Below are 22,976 nucleotides of genomic sequence, written 5' to 3'. Positions count from 1 at the left end.
AGACGGCCTAACGGTGTGCGGGACCGTAGCCCAGCTTCATGGAGACGGTTGCGAATGGTCCTCGCCGATACCCCAGGAGCAACAGTGTCCTTAATTTGCTGGGAAGTGGCGGTGCGGTCCCCTACGGCACTGTGTAGGATCCTACGGTCTTGGCGTGCATCCGTGCGTCGCTGCGGTCCGGTCCCAGGTCGACGGGCACGTGCACCTTCCGCCGACCACTGGCGACAACATCGATGTACTGTGGAGACCTCACGCCCCACGTGTTGAGCAATTCGGCGGTACGTCCACCCGGCCTCCAGCATGCCCACTATACGCCCTCGCTCAAAGTCCGTCAACTGCACATACGGTTCACGTCCACGCTGTCGCGGCATGCTACCAGTGTTAAAGACTGCGATGGAGCGCCGTATGCCACGGCAAACTGGCTGACACTGACGGCGGCGGTGCACAAATGCTGCGCAGCTAGCGCCATTCGACGGCCAACACCGCGGTTCCTGGTGTGTCCGCTGTGCCGTGCGTGTGATCATTGCTTGTACAGCCCTCTCGCAGTGTCCGGAGCAAGTATGGTGGGTCTGACACACCGGTGTCAATGTGTTCTTTTTTCCATTTCCAGGAGTGTACATCATCACTGCTGAGCACACCGACTGCGATAAAAGTGTGCTGATACCAAGCACTAACCTCACACCTTCTGATCCAAGCAAGCGTTTCAAAATGATAAATCGATTACCAACAAAAGTAGCCTTCGCTATGGCCATTAATGAAGCACAAAGTCAGACGTTTCTACCAGAACCTGTCTTTTCGCATTAACAACTGTTTGTAGCTTTTTCACGAGTTTGCCCATTCATTGACGTGTATATTTGTGCTAAAGACATGTGCATTTAAAAAAGTAGGCGATGATCACGTTATGAATGCTAACATTTGAAAGAGGTTTTGTAAAACAAAGAAGTTTTAAATAAGTAAAATTAACGTGACAATGTTTCCTCCTTTTTATATGTTTTACAGCTAACCATATCGTATACAGGGTGTCCGTAGAAAGGGTTCCAATATCTACAGAGGATGTAATATGCAACAGGGGAAGAAAACAGTTTGCATAAACATTGGTTGCAAACTTCACATTTTGGACTTATTGTGTGCTACCACTATTGCTAATGACCTCCATGTCTCTGCCCTGCTTCTCACAACATATGTTCGATGTGACCGCCATCCACTGAAATGCAGCCCTCTACATTTCATAGAATTACACATTCGTTGGAACACCCCAGGGTTTTGCAGGATTGCGTCATAGGCACTGAACACACTACGGCACTGACGCATTAACAAGCTTGCATTTAGGAAGAAGGTCAGCGTTGACCGTATTATTGATGGTTTATTGACAGAAAAATCGATTTTCAATCACATAGTGAACATCTTCAGTGCTGTGGTGTACAAATTAAACTCGTAGGCACTGGTGTCAAGTTATTATCAGTAACCAAAGCTATGAAACGATCACAATAGCTCTATGTTGGTTACTGATAATAACTTGACAGCAGTGCCTATGAGTTTAATTTGTACACCACAGAACTGAAGATGATCACTAAGTGATTCAAAATCGATTTTGCTGTCAATAAACCATCAATATTACGGCCACCGCTGACCTTTCTTCTAATTTCACGTATATGGTCGTTGTGCACACAGCACTCTATGGAGTCGCCAATCAATAGCTAGCATTTATCGACAATAAGGGACTGAAGAAAAGAGCAGGTGACTCCTGTATATAAGAGAGATGAAAGAATGGACCCGAAAATTTACAGACCAATACCCCCAACTTCTGTTTGCTGCAGAATCCTTCAACATATTCTCAGTTCGAACGTAATAAACTTTCTTCAGTCTGAGAAGCTTATGTCCACGAATCAGCATGCTTTTAGAAAATATCGTTTACGCGAAACTCTGCTTGCCCTTTTCTCACATGATACAGTGAGAGCTATGGATGAAGGGCAACAGGCAGATTCCATATTTCTAGAGTTCCGGAAAGCATTTGACATGGTGCCGCACTGCAGGCTGTTAACAAAGGTACGAGCGTGTGGAATAAGTTGACAGATATATGTGTGCTGTCACCGCCAGACACCACACTTGCTAGGTGGTAGCTTAAATCGGCCGTGGTCCATTAGTACATGTCGGACCCGCGTGTCGCCACTGTCAGGATCGCAGACCGAGCGCCACCACAAGGCAGGTCTCGAGAGACGTACTAGCACTCGCCCCAGTTGTACGACGACGTTGCTAGCGACTACACTGACGAAGCCTTTCTCTCATTTGCCGAGAGACAGTTAGAATAGCCTTCAGCTAAGTCCATGACTACGACCTAGCAAGGCGCCATTTGTACCATTGCATGTATCTCAAGACAGTCTCACTTGTATCATCAAGAATGCTGTATACAAATAAGGATTACAAGTTAAGTATATTCCATAGCTACGTTCTTTTCTTTATTGCATTCATTACGAATCCTGTTCCAGACTTCGCGCCAGTCGGCGTGTGTGTACGTGTGCCCTTTCGGCTACCCGTCACTGTGGACTGGCTGCCTTGTCAGTCCACTACAATATGTGTATCTCAAAGACTTGTTAAACAATAGAATCCAATATGTTGCTCTCGACGGCAAGTGTTCATCAGAGACAAGTGTATCGATACGAGTGCCCCAGGGAAGTGTGACAGGACCACTGTTGTTCCGTATGTATGTAAATGATTTGGTCGACAGGGTGGGCAGCGATCTGCGGTTGTTTGCTGGTGATGTCGTGGTGTACGGTAAGGTGTGCAAGTTGAGTGACTGTAGGAACGACTTAGACAACATTTCCAGTTGGTGTGATGGATGGCAGCTAGCCCTAAATACGGAAAAATGTAAGGCAATGCGGATGGTAGGAAGATCAAACCGGTAATGTTCGGGTACATCGTTACTAGCATCCTGCTTAACACAGTCAATTCGTTTCAAGATCTGTGCATGACGCTGCAAAGCGATATGAGGTGGAACGAGCATGTGAGAACTGTGGTACGAAAGGTGAATGGTAGAGTTCGGTTTATTGGGAGAAGTTTAGGAAAGTGTGGTTGACATGTAAAGGAGACCGCATATAGGACTATGGTGCGACCTACACTCCTGGAAATGGAAAAAAGAACACACTGACACCGGTGTGTCACACCCACCATACTTGCTCCGGACACTGCGAGAGGGCTGTACAAGCAATGATCACACGCACGGCACAGCGGACACACCAGGAACCGCGGTGTTGGCCGTCGAATGGCGCTAGCTGCGCAGCATTTGTGCACCGCCGCCGTCAGTGTCAGCCAGTTTGCCGTGGCATACGGAGCTACATCGCAGTCTTTAACACTGGTAGCATGCCGCGACAGCGTGGACGTGAACCGTATGTGCAGTTGACGGACTTTGAGCGAGGGCGTATAGTGGGCATGCGGGAGGCCGGGTGGACGTACCGCCGAATTGCTCAACACGTGGGGCGTGAGGTCTCCACAGTACATCGATGTTGTCGCCAGTGGTCGGCGGAAGGTGCACGTGCCCGTCGACCTGGGACCGGACCGCAGCGACGCACGGATGCACGCCAAGACCGAAGGATCCTACGCAGTGCCGTAGGGGACCGCACCGCCACTTCCCAGCAAATTAGGGACACTGTTGCTCCTGGGGTATCGGCGAGGACCATTCGCAACCGTCTCCATGAAGCTGGGCTACGGTCCCGCACACCGTTAGGCCGTCTTCCGCTCACGCCCCAACATCGTGCAGCCCGCCTCCAGTGGTGTCGCGACAGGCGTGAATGGAGGGACGAATGGAGACGTGTCGTCTTCAGCGATGAGAGTCGCTTCTGCCTTGGTGCCAATGATGGTCGTATGCGTGTTTGGCGCCGTGCAGGTGAGCGCCACAATCAGCACTGCATACGACCGAGGCACACAGGGCCAACACCCGGCATCATGGTGTGGGGAGCGATCTCCTACACTGGCCGTACACCACTGGTGATCGTCGAGGGGACACTGAATAGTGCACGGTACATCCAAACCGTCATCGAACCCATCGTTCTACCATTCCTAGACCAGCAAGGGAACTTGCTGTTCCAACAGGACAATGCACGTCCGCATGTATCCCGTGCCACCCAACGTGCTCTAGAAGGTGTAAGTCAACTACCCTGGCCAGCAAGATCTCCGGATCTGTCCCCCATTGAGCATGTTTGGGACTGGATGAAGCGTCGTCTCACGCGGTCTGCACGTCCAGCACGAACGCTGGTCCAACTGAGGCGCCAGGTGGAAATGGCATGGCAAGCCGTTCCACAGGACTACATCCAGCATCTCTACGATCGTCTCCATGGGAGAATAGCAGCCTGCATTGCTGCGAAAGGTGAATATACACTGTACTAGTGCCGACATTGTGCATGCTCTGTTGCCTGTGTCTATGTGCCTGTGGTTCTGTCAGTGTGATCATGTGATGTATCTGACCCCAGGAATGTGTCAATAAAGTTTCCTCTTCCTGGGACAATGAATTCACGGTGTTCTTATTTCAATTTCCAGGAGTGTATTCTTGAATACTGCTCGTGTGTGTAGGATCCTTATCAGGCCGGATTGATGGAAGCCATCGAAGCAGTTCAGAGGCTGGCTGCTAGATTTGTTACCGGTAGGCTCAAAAAACACATCACTGTTACGGGGATGCTTTGGGAACTCAAATGGGAATCCTTGGAGGGAAGGCGACGTTCTTTTCGAAAAACACTATTGAGAAAAGTTAGACAACTGCATTTGAAGCTGACTGCCGAACGATTCTGCTACCGCCAAAATATATTGCACGCAAGGACCGCGAACATAGCATACGAGAAATTAGGGCTCGTACGGAGGTATATAGCAGTCGTTTTTCCCTCGCTCCGTTTGCGAGTGGAACAGGAAAAGCAATGACAAGTAGTGGTACAGGGTACGCTCCGCCACGCACCGTACGGTGGCTTGTGCAGTATCTATGCAAATGTGGATGTAGAACACGTGTTCTCTGCTTCCATCTGCTTGCCCGTAGCAGAAGACCACGTCATCTCCTGCGTTGGATTGGGAGCCGTACGTGCATTGACGGGCGCCGAAACATATTACAGTAATGTACTGCTGTGTGGCAACAAACAATGTGCCATATGAATGCTACGGGTACACCAGATGAACATAACATACGTGACAGATACAGTACGTACTGTAGTACGCTTTTGAGTACTGTGCTTGTTCTTGTGTCGGGTACGTGCTTGATACTAACGCAAACTTATTGTGCTGCATAAACGTCTAGTGCGTGAGCTGTTTTCTCATTTGTCTTGTGCCAAAGTACTCGGTGTGTAAGATATGCTTCTCGTACGCACGTAAACCATACCTCCAAAGATATGAAGGTGACGACCATTGTTTATAGGAACTTTTTTTCTTAGCTTGATGCATGCTACACCATTTGTAAATATTGGAACGTTTTTTCCCGACACCCCGTGCAGTGATATCTATCTTTTATAGTGAGACTAATATTTGCTACTGGTATTCGAAATACATTACCTCTTATTAATAAATACTTGCATTTACTTATTTTTCCATTACTGTATTACCCATCCGTGACTGATAAGGACAAAGCGCTAATTATTCGCACATGTCGGCTAGTCATAGTAATTTTCTTTTCCTTCGGCCTTTGCTCTGTTGATCTTTTGGATCGCTAAATCACCTATGATCCTTACAGGTACATTCCTCTAACAGAAAAACATTACATTCTGAGCAAATAACTCACGGGAATGCAATGCGGTAACGTCGTCGACAACCGCCGATATTTCCAAGACAAAACTGCTGCAAGTAAGCGATGTCCAAGTCAATTTAAAACATCAGTTTTCAGAGAACGGCGATCGAAACACACACTTCACATCATATTTCCGCAAAACACGACCAATCCTGTCCCAAATTCTCCCTGCGTAAGGCAAAAAGGGGGGTAGACCTTGGTGCTATCTCGGTATTGTCATCACTCACGCGGTGTAGAGTTGGTCGATAGTACAAAGCACGTCAAATTAGTCTCTCACTGTAGCCATTCTGACGAAAGGCGACTTCGAGATGGGCCAACTCAGCTGTAAAACTCTCACGTTCGAAGTACCCCTTCACGTTGAGCCGGATGGTGACAGCTATCATCCTGCATGTCCCAACATACCTCACTCGTTCATTATTAATCTCACGATCGACAAAAAAATGGTTCAAATGGCTCTGAGCACTATGCGACTTAACTTCTGAGGTCATCAGTCGCCTAGAACTTAGAACTAATTAAACCTAACTAGCCTAAGGATATCACACACATTCATACCCGAGGGAGGATTCGAACCTTGCGACCGTAGCGGTCACGCAGTTCCAGACTGAAGCGCCTAGAACCGCACGGCCACACCGGCCGACACGATCGACAACTTCTGACGTCGTTCATCTTTGTTTTGTGATGACTTTTGTGCTTACAGTGTGTGTGTGTGTGTGTGTGTGTGTGTGTGTGTGTGTGTGTATGTGTCAGTGTGAGTGTGGCTGTGCGAGTAAGCGTGTGTGAGTGTGCATGCGCGTGTTTGTGTTGTCTTCACGGAGCTTCTCTTATACAGAGGTTTTAAGAGGGAACGACAGGGTGACGGTCGGAAAAACACGAAAAATTTTTTATTATGGAATTCGAATGTATATTCTGTACATCGAAGAATTAATCCCCAAAATATTATGCGCGAACTCCAAAAAGTAACGATTCTGTGAGCGTTTGAAGCTGAGCGTACACGCTTCTTTCGTTGCGTCCGTGAGATGTTTAAGGTGTTTTCCAATGTCTCGAACATATAGGAGACTTTCACTTGTTGGCCCCCTGATAGACGCTCAGTCGGCTGTTTCATGGCTGCGTTAGCGTCAGTAGACGTTATTCAGAGCAGAGTGTTGTTATTGTTCGGCGTAAAGCGAAAATCAGTTTCGTTTGGCATTTTTTACATTTAATGCACGTGACAAATGCACTTCAGATCAAAATCGCCGATTAAATGCGCCGATTCTGTCAAGACAGAGCCGCCAGCGGCGATGTGATCAGTGGCGAAAAGGGCTTTGACGACGAGAATGGGGGCTTTTCAGGTCAAAGTAGCAGAGAGCGGCCATCCACTAGCCGGGGCGATAGATGTTGTGGACTAGGCATCGATGATATCCTGTAAGTTCCCAGCTTTGTACTTTTTTTTTTAGGTGACAAATACGTGTCAAACTTTAAACGCATTTTTCTCAAAACCATGTTGTCGTTCCCCACGCTACAATTTTCATTCAGTTGAATGATTTTTGATATCTCTTGAAGAAAATTGAATTCTCTTCAGTTCATCGTTTCCGATTTTTTTATGTTGATATTTAGTATTTTTTGGTCAAAAAAAGAGGGGTCGAAAAACGACCATTTTCTCAAATATCTATAATTTCGTCAATTTTTTTTGTGCACATCCCTACGATGAACTAAAATTACATCTGTAAGGATCAGGATGATACGAGAGCGGTTCAATAAGTAATGCCTTGCATTTCTTTTCTTAGAACATATTTATTGTTAAGAGTCAGAATTTGGTGACAATATGCATCACCATGTCTTGTCCGTCATCTATTTTTCTACGTAGTCTCTATCGCGTTCTATGGCCGTACGCCAACGTTGTGGAATAGCATGTATTCCCTGCTGGTAAAAGCTCTTGTCCTGTAGGCGAGCCATGTTTTCACTCCATGACAGACAGTTTTCATCCCCTGTAACGATCTGTGACAGAAAGGCCTCTCCGTCGGTGTCTAAACGCTACAACAATTCAGATGAAATGGCCTTTCTTTGAATCTTGTTGTCCTCTGTGAGCACTCGTGCAACCCATCGTGAGCACCTCTTTGAATAATCTGAGAGTTTCGATCATTGCAGACGCATTTCCAATGCTGACCGACATTTGTAGAACTAATTGTCGAGTTCTGATGCGCCAGTCGGCACGAATAATGGCATCTGCACGATTCAGCATGGCTGGAGCAGTGGCTGTGATACGACGTTCCGAGCGTGGCTGATCATGAAGGTATGTTTCTGCAGTTCCTGCGCCTGTATCTTCCTTTATCCATCGCCCAACTGTACTCCTATCAAATGCAGCATCGGCATACACTGCACACAAACGTCAATGGACGTTTACCGCGCTTTCTTTTTCTGCACACAGGAATTCTATAACAGCACGCTGTTTGTAACGTGAGTCGTATGTAGACGCCATTTTGACGCTGTATTACGGCTCTTCCATCTGCAGAACGGTTGGAAACTTCACCTGTGCACAGACTAAACATCAAATGTGAAGAAACAACGATGTTTGTGTGTGTGCAGGGAGACTATAATTAAAGTTAAACTTTCAAAACGCTGTAGAAATAACACTACTGGTTAGAATGGTCAAATTGCAACGGAATATTATCGGAGAAGGGGGAAAAAGTATGGTAGAAGAAAAAAATAGTGTGAAAATTGATGCGTCACAATACGTAAATGAAAACACCAGTCACGCGCACGACCCACTGAAGTTGGTATAAACACGCCGGGTACACGGCTTTTCCTCCTTTCGCGTCTGCGACGTTCGCCATGACTATTTCAATGCAGGATCGCGCTCAGCTTGTAAAACTGTATTACAAGAATGATGACTGTGCACACGTCATTTTGCAGAAGTTCCGGACATTGAAGGGTTTGAAAAAAGGCGTTGGTCGGATGGCTGCTGTGGGTCTGGAGAAAATGATTCAGAAATTTTAAAAGACGGGTTCTTTTGGTGTGCAGCCTGGCAGAGGGAGGAAACGAATTGATTCGACGGCAATGGGAACAGTGGCCACAGCAGTGCAGGAGGAGACGAGTGGTGGCGTGCAAACGTGTAGTGCACGGAAAATTGCCCGAACACTGGACATACCCGTGAGCACGGTGCGTAAAATCCTACGAAACATACTTCTTTGCTGTCCATTCAAAATTACCCATGTGCACGAGTTACTTCCTGTTGAACTGCTAGCAAGAGAGAGACCTTTGCCTTAGAATTTCATGCTCCCATGGAAGTGGACAATGACTGGCCGTAGAAGATTTTGTGGACAGACGAAGCCCACTTCCAACTGACAGGATATGTCAATACACAGAATTGTCGAATATGGGCAACGGAAAATCCACTCGCAAATCAACCAGTACCACTTCATCCTGAAAATGTCACTGTGTGGTGCGGGTTTACGGCATCATTTATCATAGGGCCATATTGTTTTGAAGAGACAGGTGCTTCCGATCCTGTTACCTGTACCGTCACTGGTAAGCCCTATGAGCGTCTTTTGCGCAACCGCGACATTCCAGCTCTCCAACAGCGTGGATGTGTGGATGGGATCATTTTTACGCAAGATGGCGCATCTCCGCACATTGCAAATCCAGTTAAGCAGCTGCTGAAGCGCCATTTCGGAAATGCTGGAATTATCAGCCGCCATTTCCCTACAGCCTGGCCGTCACGATCACCTGATCTTGATCCGAGTGACTTCTGGCTGTGGGTATATCTGAAAGATGTCGTGTTCAGTGTTTCGATTGTAAACTTAGCTGCACTGAAGGCACGCATTGCGCAGCACATTCTGAACGTGGCCCGGGAAACACTTCGATCAGCTGTGGAACCTGCTGTTTCTCGATTTCAACTTGCAGAAAACGGTGGACAGCATCTGAACATGTTTTGCGCCAGTCACACGGAAATTAATAATCCGATTTCATTTTTACTGATGCTTTTTACGCGGTTTTTGGCCCCAGGACAGTTAAAAACCGTTGTGACTGATGCTTTTTATGCGGTTTTTGGCCTCAGGAAAATTAAAAACCGATTTTTCCCATCCCATATTATATGACCTTGCCGTGGTGGATGGGCTTACATAACTAACAATATCATAACTCTACACTCATGCACACTAAGTAGTACAGTTTGTTTTACGTCAAACGTACTCCTTAGGCATTGCTGTATGATTCATTTGTCCTTTGTAGTCCAGTACTATTAAATTATGATGCTTACAGTGTCATCTATTGCTACATTTTTTAACTATTTACTTTTATTATGCTATACCTTTTCCCCCTTCTCCGATAATATTCCGTTGCAATTTGACGTCATTCTGATGCGTGGTGTTATTTCTAAAGCGGTTTGAAAGTTTAACTTTAGTTATAATCACCCCGTATATTAATGGCTTTTTAAAAAATGTGGGGATTTATTTATTGAACGACCCTCGTATGTTAATTTCATGTTTCAGATAACCACAACCGGAGTTACAGCGACAACCGTCGATCTACCTCCTCTCAGAGCTACCTCGGGAAAACCCCAGTTACCCAGTGATGATATCAATATGTTTTAATAAAAAAAACTAATAAAAACTTCATTGTATGCTTATTCATTGCAGCATACCCCATTTGGCTACTACATTCCAGTACGCCGAGAAAAATCTTGAATTTGAGCAATATTTACGTCCGTCACCTGTAGTTCTCCTTAAACTGGCTTCCACAGCGCTCCCTTGCTGCAGTTTTATATTGAAAATGGCAGGGTGTGCTCGGGTCGAAACAGCGGCGGTTGAAGACGACGTCACCTAGCTGTATACCCGCAGATTATCTGAACACCGTATACGCCGGGAGACATTTTGTAAATCGACTCCAACAACAGAAGTAGAAGAGATAGCAGACGAAAACTTCCTGTACTGCTGGCGCTCTTGTAGTCCATTAACATAGTGACAGCTAGCGGAACAGGAGCGAACGCGGACCGAACGCGACCGAACGCCGCTCGCTCGCGCTCAGCTAGCGTTTACACCAGAGAGGAGTCCAATCCGGTGTAAACCACAGTCTGGACTGAAATTGGCGCGCAGCTCGCGAACATAGCAGCAGCAGCACGACTGCGGCGCGATCGCGAGGCCATCTGGCGGGACTTACCGTCGCTGAACTCGCGGGAGCGCCGGTATATCTCGCCCAGGATGGACGTGTAGGAGAAGATGATGACGGCGAGCGGCAGGCCGTACATCATGAGCATGCCGAAGCCCAGGTACGAGTACTCGGAGAGCTTGCTGGGGAAGGAGTTGTACGACACGCACTGGAGGTACCACGTCACGTTCGGGTGCGACTCCACGTGGAACACGAACATCTGCAGCACACCGGAAACCTTGCTGTCACACAATACGAGCTCCCAGTTGGAGAAAATACTCGTCGTGTAGCTCATACAAATTTAGTGCTGCTAAGACACGGATGGGACACACGTATTCACAGTTGCGAATACGGAATATCGTCAGATGTATAATTGGAACGAGGACAATGAAAATTTGTGCAGGACCGGTAGTTGACCCCGGATTTCCCGCTTATCACGAGCGGTCGCCTTACTATTAGGCTATCTGACCATAACTTACCGCCAGCCCCAAAATTCCATATGTCGCCAGTCATGTCTCTACAAACTATACTCGTACATCCATTACGTACAGGGGGACAGTTATTGAACTACAGTATATGAAATAAACTCTTCGTAACTTCAGAACGGTTTGAGTTAGGACATTCAAACTGCACGGTTGACCGCAGGGCATGATGGGAATTAGTATACTCATGCATGATTTGGTTTAGTGACGGACCACACTTTCAATTTGATGGGTTCGTCAACAAACAAAATTGGCGCTGACAATCCAAATTTCGCGATCGAGAAGTCTCTTCGCCGTCAACAGGTCCAGTCACGGAACAATTGGTGCGATATTCCTGTATGGCACGGTAACTACCGACGGTATGTGAAGGTTTTGGAAGATGATTTCATCCCCATTATCTAAAGTGACCCTCATTTCGACAAGATGTGGTTCATGCAATACGGAGCTTGACCCAATCGAAGCAGGAGAGTGTTTGATGTCTTAGAGGAAAACTTTGGGGACCGCATTCTGGCTGTGCGGTACCTAGAGGCCACTGGCATGGACCTCAATTGGCCGCCATATTCTCCGGATCTGAACACATGCGACTCCTTTTCGTGGGGTTATATTAAAGACAAAGTGTATAGCAATAACCCCAAAACCATTGCTGAGCTCAAAACAGCCATTCAGGATGTCATCAACAGCGCCGATGTTCCGACACTTCAGCGGCTCATGCAGACTTTCGCTATTCGTCTGTGCCGCATCTTCGCCAATGATGGTAGGCATAACGGATGTCACAACCTAAATGCGAATATCTGTACTGATATTTACGTGTTGAGTGGACGCCGTAGTTTGTAACTAATTTACGTTTCTTTTCATATAATTCAATAAGTGGCCGGTGTCGGCGGATGCATACATTGTATCGTAATTTCGAATAACACAGCCATTGTAATATCCTATGTATGAGACAAGCGAAATACCCTCACACTCAGACCCAGGAGAATGTAATAATTCCAACTCCAAAGAAAGTAGGTACTGAAAGGTGTGAATATTACCGAGCTATCAATTTAATAACCTGGGAAGGGAGTGACCCAAGGGCCCCCTTCTTAGCGAGACGTACCGAAGAAGACTTACGCTTCTCTGGCGCAGAAGTGGTGACTGATATCCCCAATGGTTGGGTGGGTGGGGGGGGGGGGAGGAGTGTTGCTCCCAAAGTAGGTGGTGCAGGAGCAAAAGGGAGGGAAGTGCCCCACCCCCCACCATCAAGCGGGCAGGTGTAATCCCCCAGTTCTGAGAGGTGACTGGTGTTGGCGGAGCTGATGGGGCTAGATTGTAGTTGCGACGTAAGCTGATGTCAATTGTACAGGATGTGATCGTTCAAATTTCCTCTTAGCCTCAGTGTAGGTCAGTTGGTCCAGGGTCTTGTACGCCATGATTTTCCTTTCTTTCTGGAGAATCCTGCAGTCAGGTGAGCAAGGCGAATGGTACTCTCTGCACTTGACACAGATGGGAGGTGGGGCACATTGAGTATTGGGATGTGAAGGGGCGTTCGTAATCTTGACATGTCACGCTGGAAGAACAGTGGGAAGACATATGGCCGAACTTCCAGCATTTAAAGCACAGTGGTAGACCATCACCTTGACCTTCTCGGGCAATGTGTGACCCTCGAACGCCAAGATGAAGGCACCGGTGGCAATTTGATTATCCCTTGGACCCCAGTGGACATGCTGAACGAAACGTACACTTCGCCGCTCTAAATTGGCTCTCAGCTCATCGTCAGACTGCAAAAGAAGGTCCTTGTGAAATATGATACCCTGGACCATATTTAAGCTCTTATAGGGCGTAAAGGTTACAGAAACATCCCCCAGCTTGTCACAAGCGAGTAACGCCCGATACTGGGCAGAGGATGCTGTTTTGATCAATGGACAAGCTCTCCCACTCCCCAAACTTGACCTCAAAATGCTCAACAAAAAACTGAGGCTTCATCATGATGAAAGATTCCCCATCAACTCTCGAACATACAAGGTATCAGGGGGAATAAGAGCCGCTGCCATTCTTAGCCTGACGTTCCTCCCATGGTTTGGCCAGGGAGGTGAAGGATTTGGGGTCATACGTATGTCCGTTGAATTGAGCCCATGAACGCTTAGAGAGTGCTGGTGTTTGACCACCAGCAAGGGATGATGTACTACGCTTCATCGTGTGTCATCCACCCTGATTCCACCCACTCTGACCACGGGCCCTCCCCATGGGCGCCACCCAGGCATAGCAAAGACCACCTCGCAGGATGTCCATTGCCGGGAGTCCTGATGCCCCAGGGTGACGGGCACCTACTCCTTGGCATATGTGGGGAGTTAACAGCGCAGGTATCAGCAGAGTGATCCCTGTTCGATCAGGGGACTACAACCAACAGGGTACATGGCGGCCCCACCACAATGGACTGGCTGCCATGCTGGATATCAGGTGCAACCAAGCAAACATGTCCATTATCATCATTAGCGTAGAAAACAATACTGCGCAGTTGGTGGAAAAATATGCCCTCAGGAGGGTGACCTCGCCCAACAGTTGGAGAATGAGGAGAATTGCAGATCCACATCGACAAAGGAGGCGATAGGTCTCAGCGTGTGATGGACACTATGCATCATGTAAGGCGACTCTTCGGGAAAATTTTAAAAATGGAGATCAAACCCTACAGGGGACCGTCACATAAAAGCCGAAACGTGTGAGACTCCTTTTAGTCACAACAAGCAGGAATACCTCAGGCCTATTCAAACCTGCAGACCCACAGGGGATCATTCGTAATGATACTCACAAAGTAGAGAAGGGGTGGTTTAGCTATAAGACTGAAATTGGGGGAAACATGCTGTCGCATTATTAGTCGGTGTTGAAATTACTGTAAAATTTCTAAAACTGTTTGATCAATTGTGATGCATATTATTTCAGTACATCGACATTGTCTTTTCCATCCCATCCATCCACTGGCACGCTGTTGGTTACCACATAATGATTGATTGACTTACATCACTTGTCTGGGTTGGAGAAAGAGTTTTGTGGATGGGTGAACCTTCTGGGGATGGCTAGCACCGAAACAGTGATCGTGTACGTAACTGCAACATGAGGAATCAGTCGAAACAGAATGCTGAGCCATCAGCAATTCTGTCACTGTGACAGATGAGTTTAAATATAAAGGTCGTCAATCACCTTCGGACTGTAGTTTGGAAACTCTCCACAACGCCACAAACTCTTTCAATTTCCTTATGTTGTAACTGTATTTTATTCAAAATCATAGAGTGTGTGTGGTGTGTAATGGTAGTAGCAGTAACAACATGATTTACACGGTGCGACGTCTAGTTTTCTGCGAGAGGCATGGATCAAAACGTTTTAATGTCAGTTTAGAACCTGACACAGACCTGGAAGTCATGGCAGAAAAACAAAATGCGTGGCAGTGTTCAAAGCAGAAAAAAAACAATGTTTCAAAAAACGAGATTGGGTCACAGCGAGCGTCTCTTGCGACTTACAGTATAATCTGCGGAATACGATCATTCTCCTATAGTACAGGTGATGAAACTTTGAGCTGGTCTGTGCAGTTGATCAATACCTGTATATTTAATAGGACTGTCACATGTGCTCGATGCTGGCACGCATGCGGTATTTCTTTTCGATGTATGGGAGGAGAGAGATGCGGTAAAAATCTATCGGATGAAGTTGATGGAGCTTCTACTGTTTGTAATATTTCTCTGTTGGGTGGTACAGAATAACGACGATAGCATGTTGGGATGATAGATGGGCCCTGAGGGACGCGGATCTGTAGTACTTGTATATAGCTTGGGGACGCACCACAGTGCAGTAGCAAAATCATCGTCTTACTCCCAGTTCCCGTTTCCATCGAATAATCAAAACACAGTCCTATCGCACCAACTCAGATTAACCTGTTTCTAAATGGGGTGCAGAAGTTGGTAGATATAGCTTTCTCCGACTTCTACTCAGTTCTGACTTAAATTGGAACGATCACATGCGTAAAGGTCAAGAAGTGGCAGCAGTTGCGAGATGTACGAGAGGCTACCTACAATTTTACTGTAGCAGATAGGTTCGAGAAAGGTGACTCGTTTCGGGATGTGAGAGTGCCAGAAATATGATTCACTAGTGGCGGTAATCATTACAGGACTTCTCTATAGGATCCAAGGCAGGCTTGTGGTTGAATGGGGAGACTTAATTCCAAATCCCACACAGAATTTCTAGCAGACAGCGTAGCACAAGAGATCTGAAAAGCTAATGTACATTTCTTATGACCTCAATCAGCACATCATCTACTGTTTGTGAGCTTTCTGAATCAACCATCGCCTATAACGCAGTCAATATATCGCAGAACGTCTGACATGGCATCGAGGCAGAATGCGTTTCAAATACTGGAGAAATATCTAGTGGTGGTGGCGTGAGGGAGTTGCAAACACCGGTTTCATACCACGTTCCTCAGCTGAATCACTTTCTAAATTACGTAGTTTTATTACGAGGGTGCATCGTCGGCGACGTGTAACCACACTGTTGGTCTGACAACATACACTCCGGCGATCACCGTCTATATTCAGTGTTGCGGTATTTGTCTGGAAGAAAAAGTCATTTATGGGTAATGTCATACCTCGATTTATAAAGCCAATATAGCTTTTAACACGAATACTTGTGTGCACCTGTAGAACCAAGACCGCTTGTGATAGTTATATGGTCGTGTTCTTTAATATCTGGTGGTTTGTAAAACGATTATGTGTCTCTAAGACACAGTGGTACCGCTCGCAAGAACAAGTTATTAGTCATGTCCACCCATCGTTGATTCTCGGTCAGTATTATTTCGTATTGTCAGCAATCACTTACTGGCGTAGTATTATACTTAGTAGCATCAGGCTTATAAAGTATGTGTTTGTGTTCCGACATGTGCAAAGGAAATGACTATGTCCAGTCGTAAGGAAGGTCTGGATTTGACGTGGAATACTGTGATATGAGTGGGGAGAGTATGTGATGTCATAAAAATGGTACAGATCTTTTTATTTCCAGAGCCACAGCCGTCACAGGGTGTATTTCTGATACTTGGCTCAATGTCAAATGACGATCAACTGAGCCCACAATCGTAACATTTAATTGTAAGTATAGTGATCAAATATATATGTGACTGATATCTTAGGATGATGGTTCTACCTATGCATGCTTGGCGTGCAGCGCCGATGACCTGTGGTGGGAATGATTCACGTTTCCGGCTAACGGTGGGAGCTGTCTGAATGGAGAGGTCTGTTGGGGTGCAGGAATGTAGCTGATTTAACCGTTTAGTCCTCTAGACGGCCGAATAGCGAACTCAGTATGTGTTGGACAGCTTTCGTGATTGCGTGGAAATTTAAGCAGATTCAATATGGTTGTGTGTTTGTGCTGGGCCATTATTCCCACCCATGTAAATTGTCTGGTTGACTGCTTCTTCACAGTTTGCATCTTTATTTAGTTGAGAGAATATCGATTGTGGTGTGTGCATCTAGCAGGTGGAAGACATGTTTGCTGTTTCTCTAGACATGAGAATCACCTTAGTGTACTTTGTAGATTATAGGGATGATTTGGAATCTGTTACATCACCGACATTGGTATTCATGAGTGGAATTATCAGATTCCTCTATTTTTATTTTTTCGATTTTTTTCACGGAAAAGTCTTCACAGACAGGATAAGTTTCTAGTTACTCTATGGTTTACAGCACACTCCACTTAGCTAAAGTTTCGGATGTATAGAGAAATAATTTCCAGTCTATATCTTTGGAAATATGTCACTCGAGCGATACTGCTATGCAAGCGATACTGCTATGTGCTTGATATCGAGAAGTACCGCGAAAATGGTATGATATTCTAGCAAACCATGCGAAATTACATATGTTCTTGCAATCCTAGAGTATCGAGATGTGTGTAGAAAAGCAAGCAAGCAAGCAGGTCAGGTGCAGAAACATTAATGCGTGCCAGCCGAAGTGGCCGTGCGGTTAAAGGCGCTGCAGTCTGGAACCGCAAGACCGCTTCGGTCGCAGGTTCGAATCCTGCCTCGGGCATGGATGTTTGTGATGTCCTTAGGTTAGTTAGGTTTAACTAGTTCTAAGTTCTAGGGGACTAATGACCTCAGCAGTTGAGTCCCATAGTGCTCAGAGCCATTTGAACCATTTGAACCATTAATGCGTTTGTACCAAAGGGAACCGACCACGAATTTGTAGAACAGTTCTGAGAGTGGCTTCGATCCACTGAGGCTGCTCTGGTCATGCGTTGGGAGTGGATGACCACTAGACCTCGCGGGAAATGTCTAGTGCCACGAGTGTACCCACGGTGCATGTGCTTATGCTGTCCGTCTTTGCAGTATATGTACGAATTATCTAACAGGTGAGATTTTGTATGTTGCACGATACGAATTGTATGTTTACTACATCGACTTGGTATGCAGTGATATATTGCTAGGTTGGAGATCGGTTTCACACTCTAATATTCAAGCTCCTATCCTCAGTGGGAGAGCAGTGTAATTGAGTAAGACTCTTCCCGCATTTGACGATATGTAAGGCACTTTTCAAGGTTTAATTGTCAGTGCAATATGGCGACCTGTGTAAAATAGCTTTTTGTCACTGAAAGTCTCATCCGCAGAAAGAGGAAAAAAAAGGTGTACAGTGCTTCCACTCTGGCAGCACCAGTAATTTGGCGGGTAAATTCGATAAGAGCCAATCATAATGCTCCATTCATTCTCTAGACATCCTTTGTGCTGGAATATAGGAGCCTCTACATAGCGGTGAGAACTTTTGCATATGTTGAAAGCAGGAAGGGTAACATGTGATAGACGGGGTACCTTTTTAGACCGCATTCGTCGTTATTCTGTGCTATTTTCGTAAACAGGTTCTGTGATACATCAGCCACGCTGGACAGGTAAGCATGGCTAGACACAGCTCAAATGTCCCGTTACAAACGCATGGAAGAGAAAGTATCCTGTGCTATTCTGGGAAGCAATGGAACGAATTTCGGCACTGTATGTGAGGGTGAGTCGCTCTGCAAATAGGTCTTTGCTCCTGTCTGGTTGCATCAGCACTGGTGCCTAGGTAAACACATATTTCGAGAGGTATTCCTCAGATGTCAAGTATGATAGGGATGCTCCTGCCTCATACTTGAGTGATCTGAAGGCACCTGCGCATGCCTCGGCAGCTGAAGGTCGCATCGTCACTTCGTCGAGCCTGCCAGTGCATCCTGACTTCTAGGAGCATGTGCGGTAGCCTCATGTGCGATCCAGTGGACAGGGGGTGGCGAGCGGTTCGTGTGCGCGCTGTTTGCATGTCTCTTGCATTACTTTGTGAGCAGGTCTGTAGGCTGTGCTATGCCTTATTTCGGCAGTTTAGGAATAGTAAGGGTGTCCGCAGAGCGTTTTATATTCATTACTTTGTTAATTTACGAGTTGTTTTCGAGGATGAATTATTTCGGTGATTTTACAAGTAGTTTACATGTCTGTATGCTGTGTGCTGCATTATTTCGTAATTTACGAGTTGTTTGCGTGTCTGTGCATCAGTGTACTGCATCATTTACGAGTAGTTTGCAATTCTTCAGACTGTGTGTTGTGACCCCATGCAGGTCAGAGTGAGTGTTTTGTATCAGTGTAATAAATGAACTAGGTGAAATCTGTCCCTAAATAAATTGTTACAAAATAAATAAAGTACACTCCTTCCTCTCCCCAGCAGCCCAGTACAGGCTAAGCCATTTTCTCCCAACCCAGACCGCCATCTTGGATTATGTCATGAGAGGAATAACAGCGCCCTCTGGAGGCAGTACTGCTTACTAGGTCAGACTCCGGACCCCATGGTGAACACACTGGATGGATGTAGTGCCTCAAATTGTTTAAATAAAGACATCTGTCCATAACAGGCAGAGTCCTTTTCCCACCATTTGCCACCACCCCAGACCGCCATGTTGGATTACGTCAGAGAAGGGATGACAGTGCCCTCTGGCAGCAGTACTGTGTACTAGGTTAGTTGGACTCCAGATCTCATGCTGGACGCACTGGATGGCGGTACTGCTTCAAATTGTCTAAATAAAGACTGCCTGGAAAATAAAGACTAACGTCCATCCTAACCAGCACAGGCTGAGTCCCTTTTCCACCATTTTCCCCCACTCCTAACTGCCATCTTGGATTATATAATGGGAGGGATGACAGTACCCTCTGGTGGCGGTACTTGATGGTGGTACTGCTTCTAATTGTTTACATAAAGACTACCAGAGAGTGAGAGGTTATTTAATTGATTAATTTAATTAAGTAGTCAATCAAATTGATAAGAGTGAGAGGGTCTATTCCAGTAACTCAGACCTGAAAGTGTACCTGTAGCAGCGAGGGTTGAGGTTTCTTGAGGGTTGAGGGGAGTGGGAGAGAGCAGGGGAGCATTAGGTTAAGTGCCTGTCAATCAAACCGAAAGATCCTTTTAGAAGAACAATAGGTTATGTACCTGTCAATCAAAGGAGAACAACAGGTTTGCCCCTGATGTAAGCAACCTGCACTAACAAAATGCGCTCATACATAGCTTGTTCTACTACTGACTGTTTAAAGAATTGTGAGAGACCAACCTGGCATGCCTTAAGTTCTTATGTGGCCAATAGAAGAGTTACTTGATTGAGAAGTGCCGATTATATGATGCTGCACCTGCACACTCAGTAACGTCTATCGGCTTAGCATCACACGGCGGCGGTCGGTAGGAACCATTGGGCCTTCTGAGGCTTCTTCGGAAGGAGGAGGAGGAGTAGTCCCATTTCAAAGAGTCCCACACACTTAAAGTGTTCTAGGATGGGGTTGTGGGTGTACTGTAAGCATCTCCTTTCTAGTCTTATTCAATTTTCAACCAATGAACCGAAGACTGCAACCTTCTCTACTTACGACTGAGTGTATGAGATGACTGAATTTAATATTCCTACAAATCGTTATAGCCAGGACTGTAACACCTATTGTCGTACGATGTTACGTTTTTGGATTTTGTCTAGTGCAAAATGTTACATTCAAAGCAAATTTTCGATCCCTGAACCACTTTTGTACCTTATTAAGATCTGAATGATCTGTCGCAGCTTTTATTACAATACTTCATTAGGGTACATAGTTGCATCAAGCGCAAAAAGTGTGACATTAATAGATCTGTAGCTCTCTGCGCAAGTGTATTATTATCATCCCTGCCCCTGGTGCACTTAGGGCTGGGATCACTTCCACAGCGTGGGTTCTGCTGTTGTCTTTTTACTTTCTTCCCCAGCGCCACTGCGCAATCCTGTTGCTGTCAATCTTTCGTGAAATTTAGCAGTCGTATCTGTCCCAGATACTTGCACCCGTGGTCTAGAGGATAGCCGGCACGGTAACTCAGCATGTTCGTTCAGAGGGTTAGCTACCATCTGTAATAAAAAAAAAAAAAAACTGTGTTAATGGATCAACGACGAACTGAAACGGGTGTCTTCCGACGTCCGCCACGAGCAGATGCAACGAACGAAAACGAACAAAAATAAAAAAAGAGAGGTAGCTCTTTGATTCATAATCAAAACGTCTTCAGTCCCGGCATCGAATCCCGCCGCTGCTTAAATTTTGATTAATGTTCAGCATTGAAGGCCGAAGACTTCCGGCATGAGAAGAAACCCTCATTCTGCTAACGGCCTTGTGAAAGAGGGCGGAGGAGCGGACAAAGGTTTAGGGCACTCTCATGTCCTAGGGGTGGGAAACTGCCCCTAAAGTCGGAAGTATCAGCAATGATCAACGGCATGAGGATGCAGAAGGCAATGGAAACCACTGCATTAAGGAGATGTTACGTGTATCCATAGGACATGTGGCCTGTAATTCAAGAAGTGTCCTGATGAAATCTCAATTTGCAAAATATTCCAGAATAGTCCCCCATTCGGATCTCTGGGAGGGGACTGTCACATGGGGGATTACCATGAGAAAAAGATTGAATAATCAACGTAAGGATAACGTTCTACGAGTCGGGGCGTGGAATGTCAGAAGCTTGAACGTGGTAGGGAAACTAGAAAATCTGAAGAGGGAAATGCAAAGGCTCAGTCTAGATATAGCAGTGAAGGGGAAAGAAGACAAGGATTTCTGGTCAGATGAGTATCGGGTAATCTCAACAGCAGCAGAAAATGGTATAACTGGAGTAGGATTCGTTATGAATAGGAAGGTAGGGCAGAGAGTGTGTTACTGTGAACAGTTCAGTGACCGGGTTGTTCTAATCAGAATCGACAGCAGACCAACACCGACAACGATAGTTCAGGTATACATGGCGACGTCGCAAGCTGAAGATGAAGAGATAGAAAAAGTGTATGAGGATATTGAAAGCGTAATACAGTATGTAAAGGGAATGAAAATCTAATAGTCATGGGGGACTGGAATGCAGTTGTAGGGGAAGGAGTAGAAGAAAAGGTTACAGGAGAATATGGGCTTGGAACAAGGAATGAGAGAGGAGAAAGACTAATTGAGTTCTGTAACAAGTTTTAGCTAGTAATAGCGAATACTCTGTTCAAGAATCACAAGAGGAAGAGGTATACTTGGAAAAGGCCGGATGATACGGGAAGAGCTCAGTTAGATTACATCATGGTCAAACAGAGATTCCAAAATCAGATACTGGTTTGTAAGGCGTACCCAGGAGCAGATATAGACCCAGATCACAATATAGTAGTGATGAAGAGTAGGCTGAAGTTTATGACATTAATCAGGAAGAATCAATACGCAAAGAAGTGGGATACGGAAGTACTAAGGAATGAAGAGATACGGTTGAAGTTCTCTAAGGCTATAGATACAGCAATAAGGAATAACTCAGTAGGCAGTACAGTTGAAGGGGAATGGACATCTCTAAAAAGGGCGATAATAGGAGTTGGGAAGGAAAACATAGGTACAAAGAAGATAACTGCGAAGAAACCATGGGTAACAGAAGAAATACTTCAATTGTTCGATAAAGGAGGAAGTACAAAAATTTTACGGGAAACTCAGGAATATGGAAATACAAGTCGCTGAGGAATGAAATAAATAGGAAGTGCAGGGAAGCTAATGCGTAATGGCTGCAGGAAAAATGTGAAGATAACGAAAAAGAAATGATTGTCGGAAGGCCAGACTTAGCATACAGGAAAGTCAAAACAACCTTCGGTGACATTAAAAGCAAGGATGATAATATGAAGAGTGCAACGGGAATTCCATTGTTAAACGCAGGAGAGAGAGAGGTTAGGTGGAAAGAATACATTCAAAGCCTCTATGTGGGTCAAGATTTGTCTGAAGTGATAGAAGAAGAAACAGGAGTTGATTTAAAAGAGATAGGGGATCCAGTATTAGAATCAGAATTTAAAAGAGCTTTGAAGGACATAACGATCGAATAAGGCAGAAGGGATGGATAACATTCCATCAGAATTTCTAAAATCATTGGGGAAGTGGCAACAAAACGCGTATTCACGTTGGTGTGTAGAATGTATGAATCTGGCGACATACCATCTGACTTTCGGAAAGCATCATCCACGCAATTCCGTAGACGGAAGAGCTGACAAGTGCGAGAACTATCGAACAATCAGATTAACAGCTCATGCATCCAAGTTGCTTACAAGAATAACATACAGAAGAATGGAAAAGAAAATTGAGAATGCGCTAGATGACGATCAGT

General features: G+C 45.7%; 1 protein-coding gene across 8 annotated transcripts in view; it reads right to left on the bottom strand.

The window, feature by feature from the left end:
• Window positions 1-22,976, bottom strand: part of LOC126259903 (adipokinetic hormone/corazonin-related peptide receptor variant I) — a 1,084,372-nt gene that overhangs the window by 74,399 nt on the left and 986,997 nt on the right. For all 8 annotated transcript variants that reach the window (XR_007546573.1, XM_049956985.1, XM_049956990.1 and 5 more), the window contains one exon: window positions 10,889-11,096. Coding sequence is in view for 7 of the 8 variants with exons in the window: in XM_049956985.1 (XP_049812942.1) it covers window positions 10,889-11,096 (208 nt within the window). In the remaining variant the exon portion in view is untranslated. The remainder of the gene's footprint in view (window positions 1-10,888; window positions 11,097-22,976) is intronic.

Source organism: Schistocerca nitens, chromosome 5 (genome assembly GCF_023898315.1).
Source record: "Schistocerca nitens isolate TAMUIC-IGC-003100 chromosome 5, iqSchNite1.1, whole genome shotgun sequence".
NCBI lineage: Eukaryota > Metazoa > Arthropoda > Insecta > Orthoptera > Acrididae > Schistocerca > Schistocerca nitens.
Note: the sequence above shows the minus strand (reverse complement) of the source record. Positions and strands in the feature narration are given on the sequence as shown.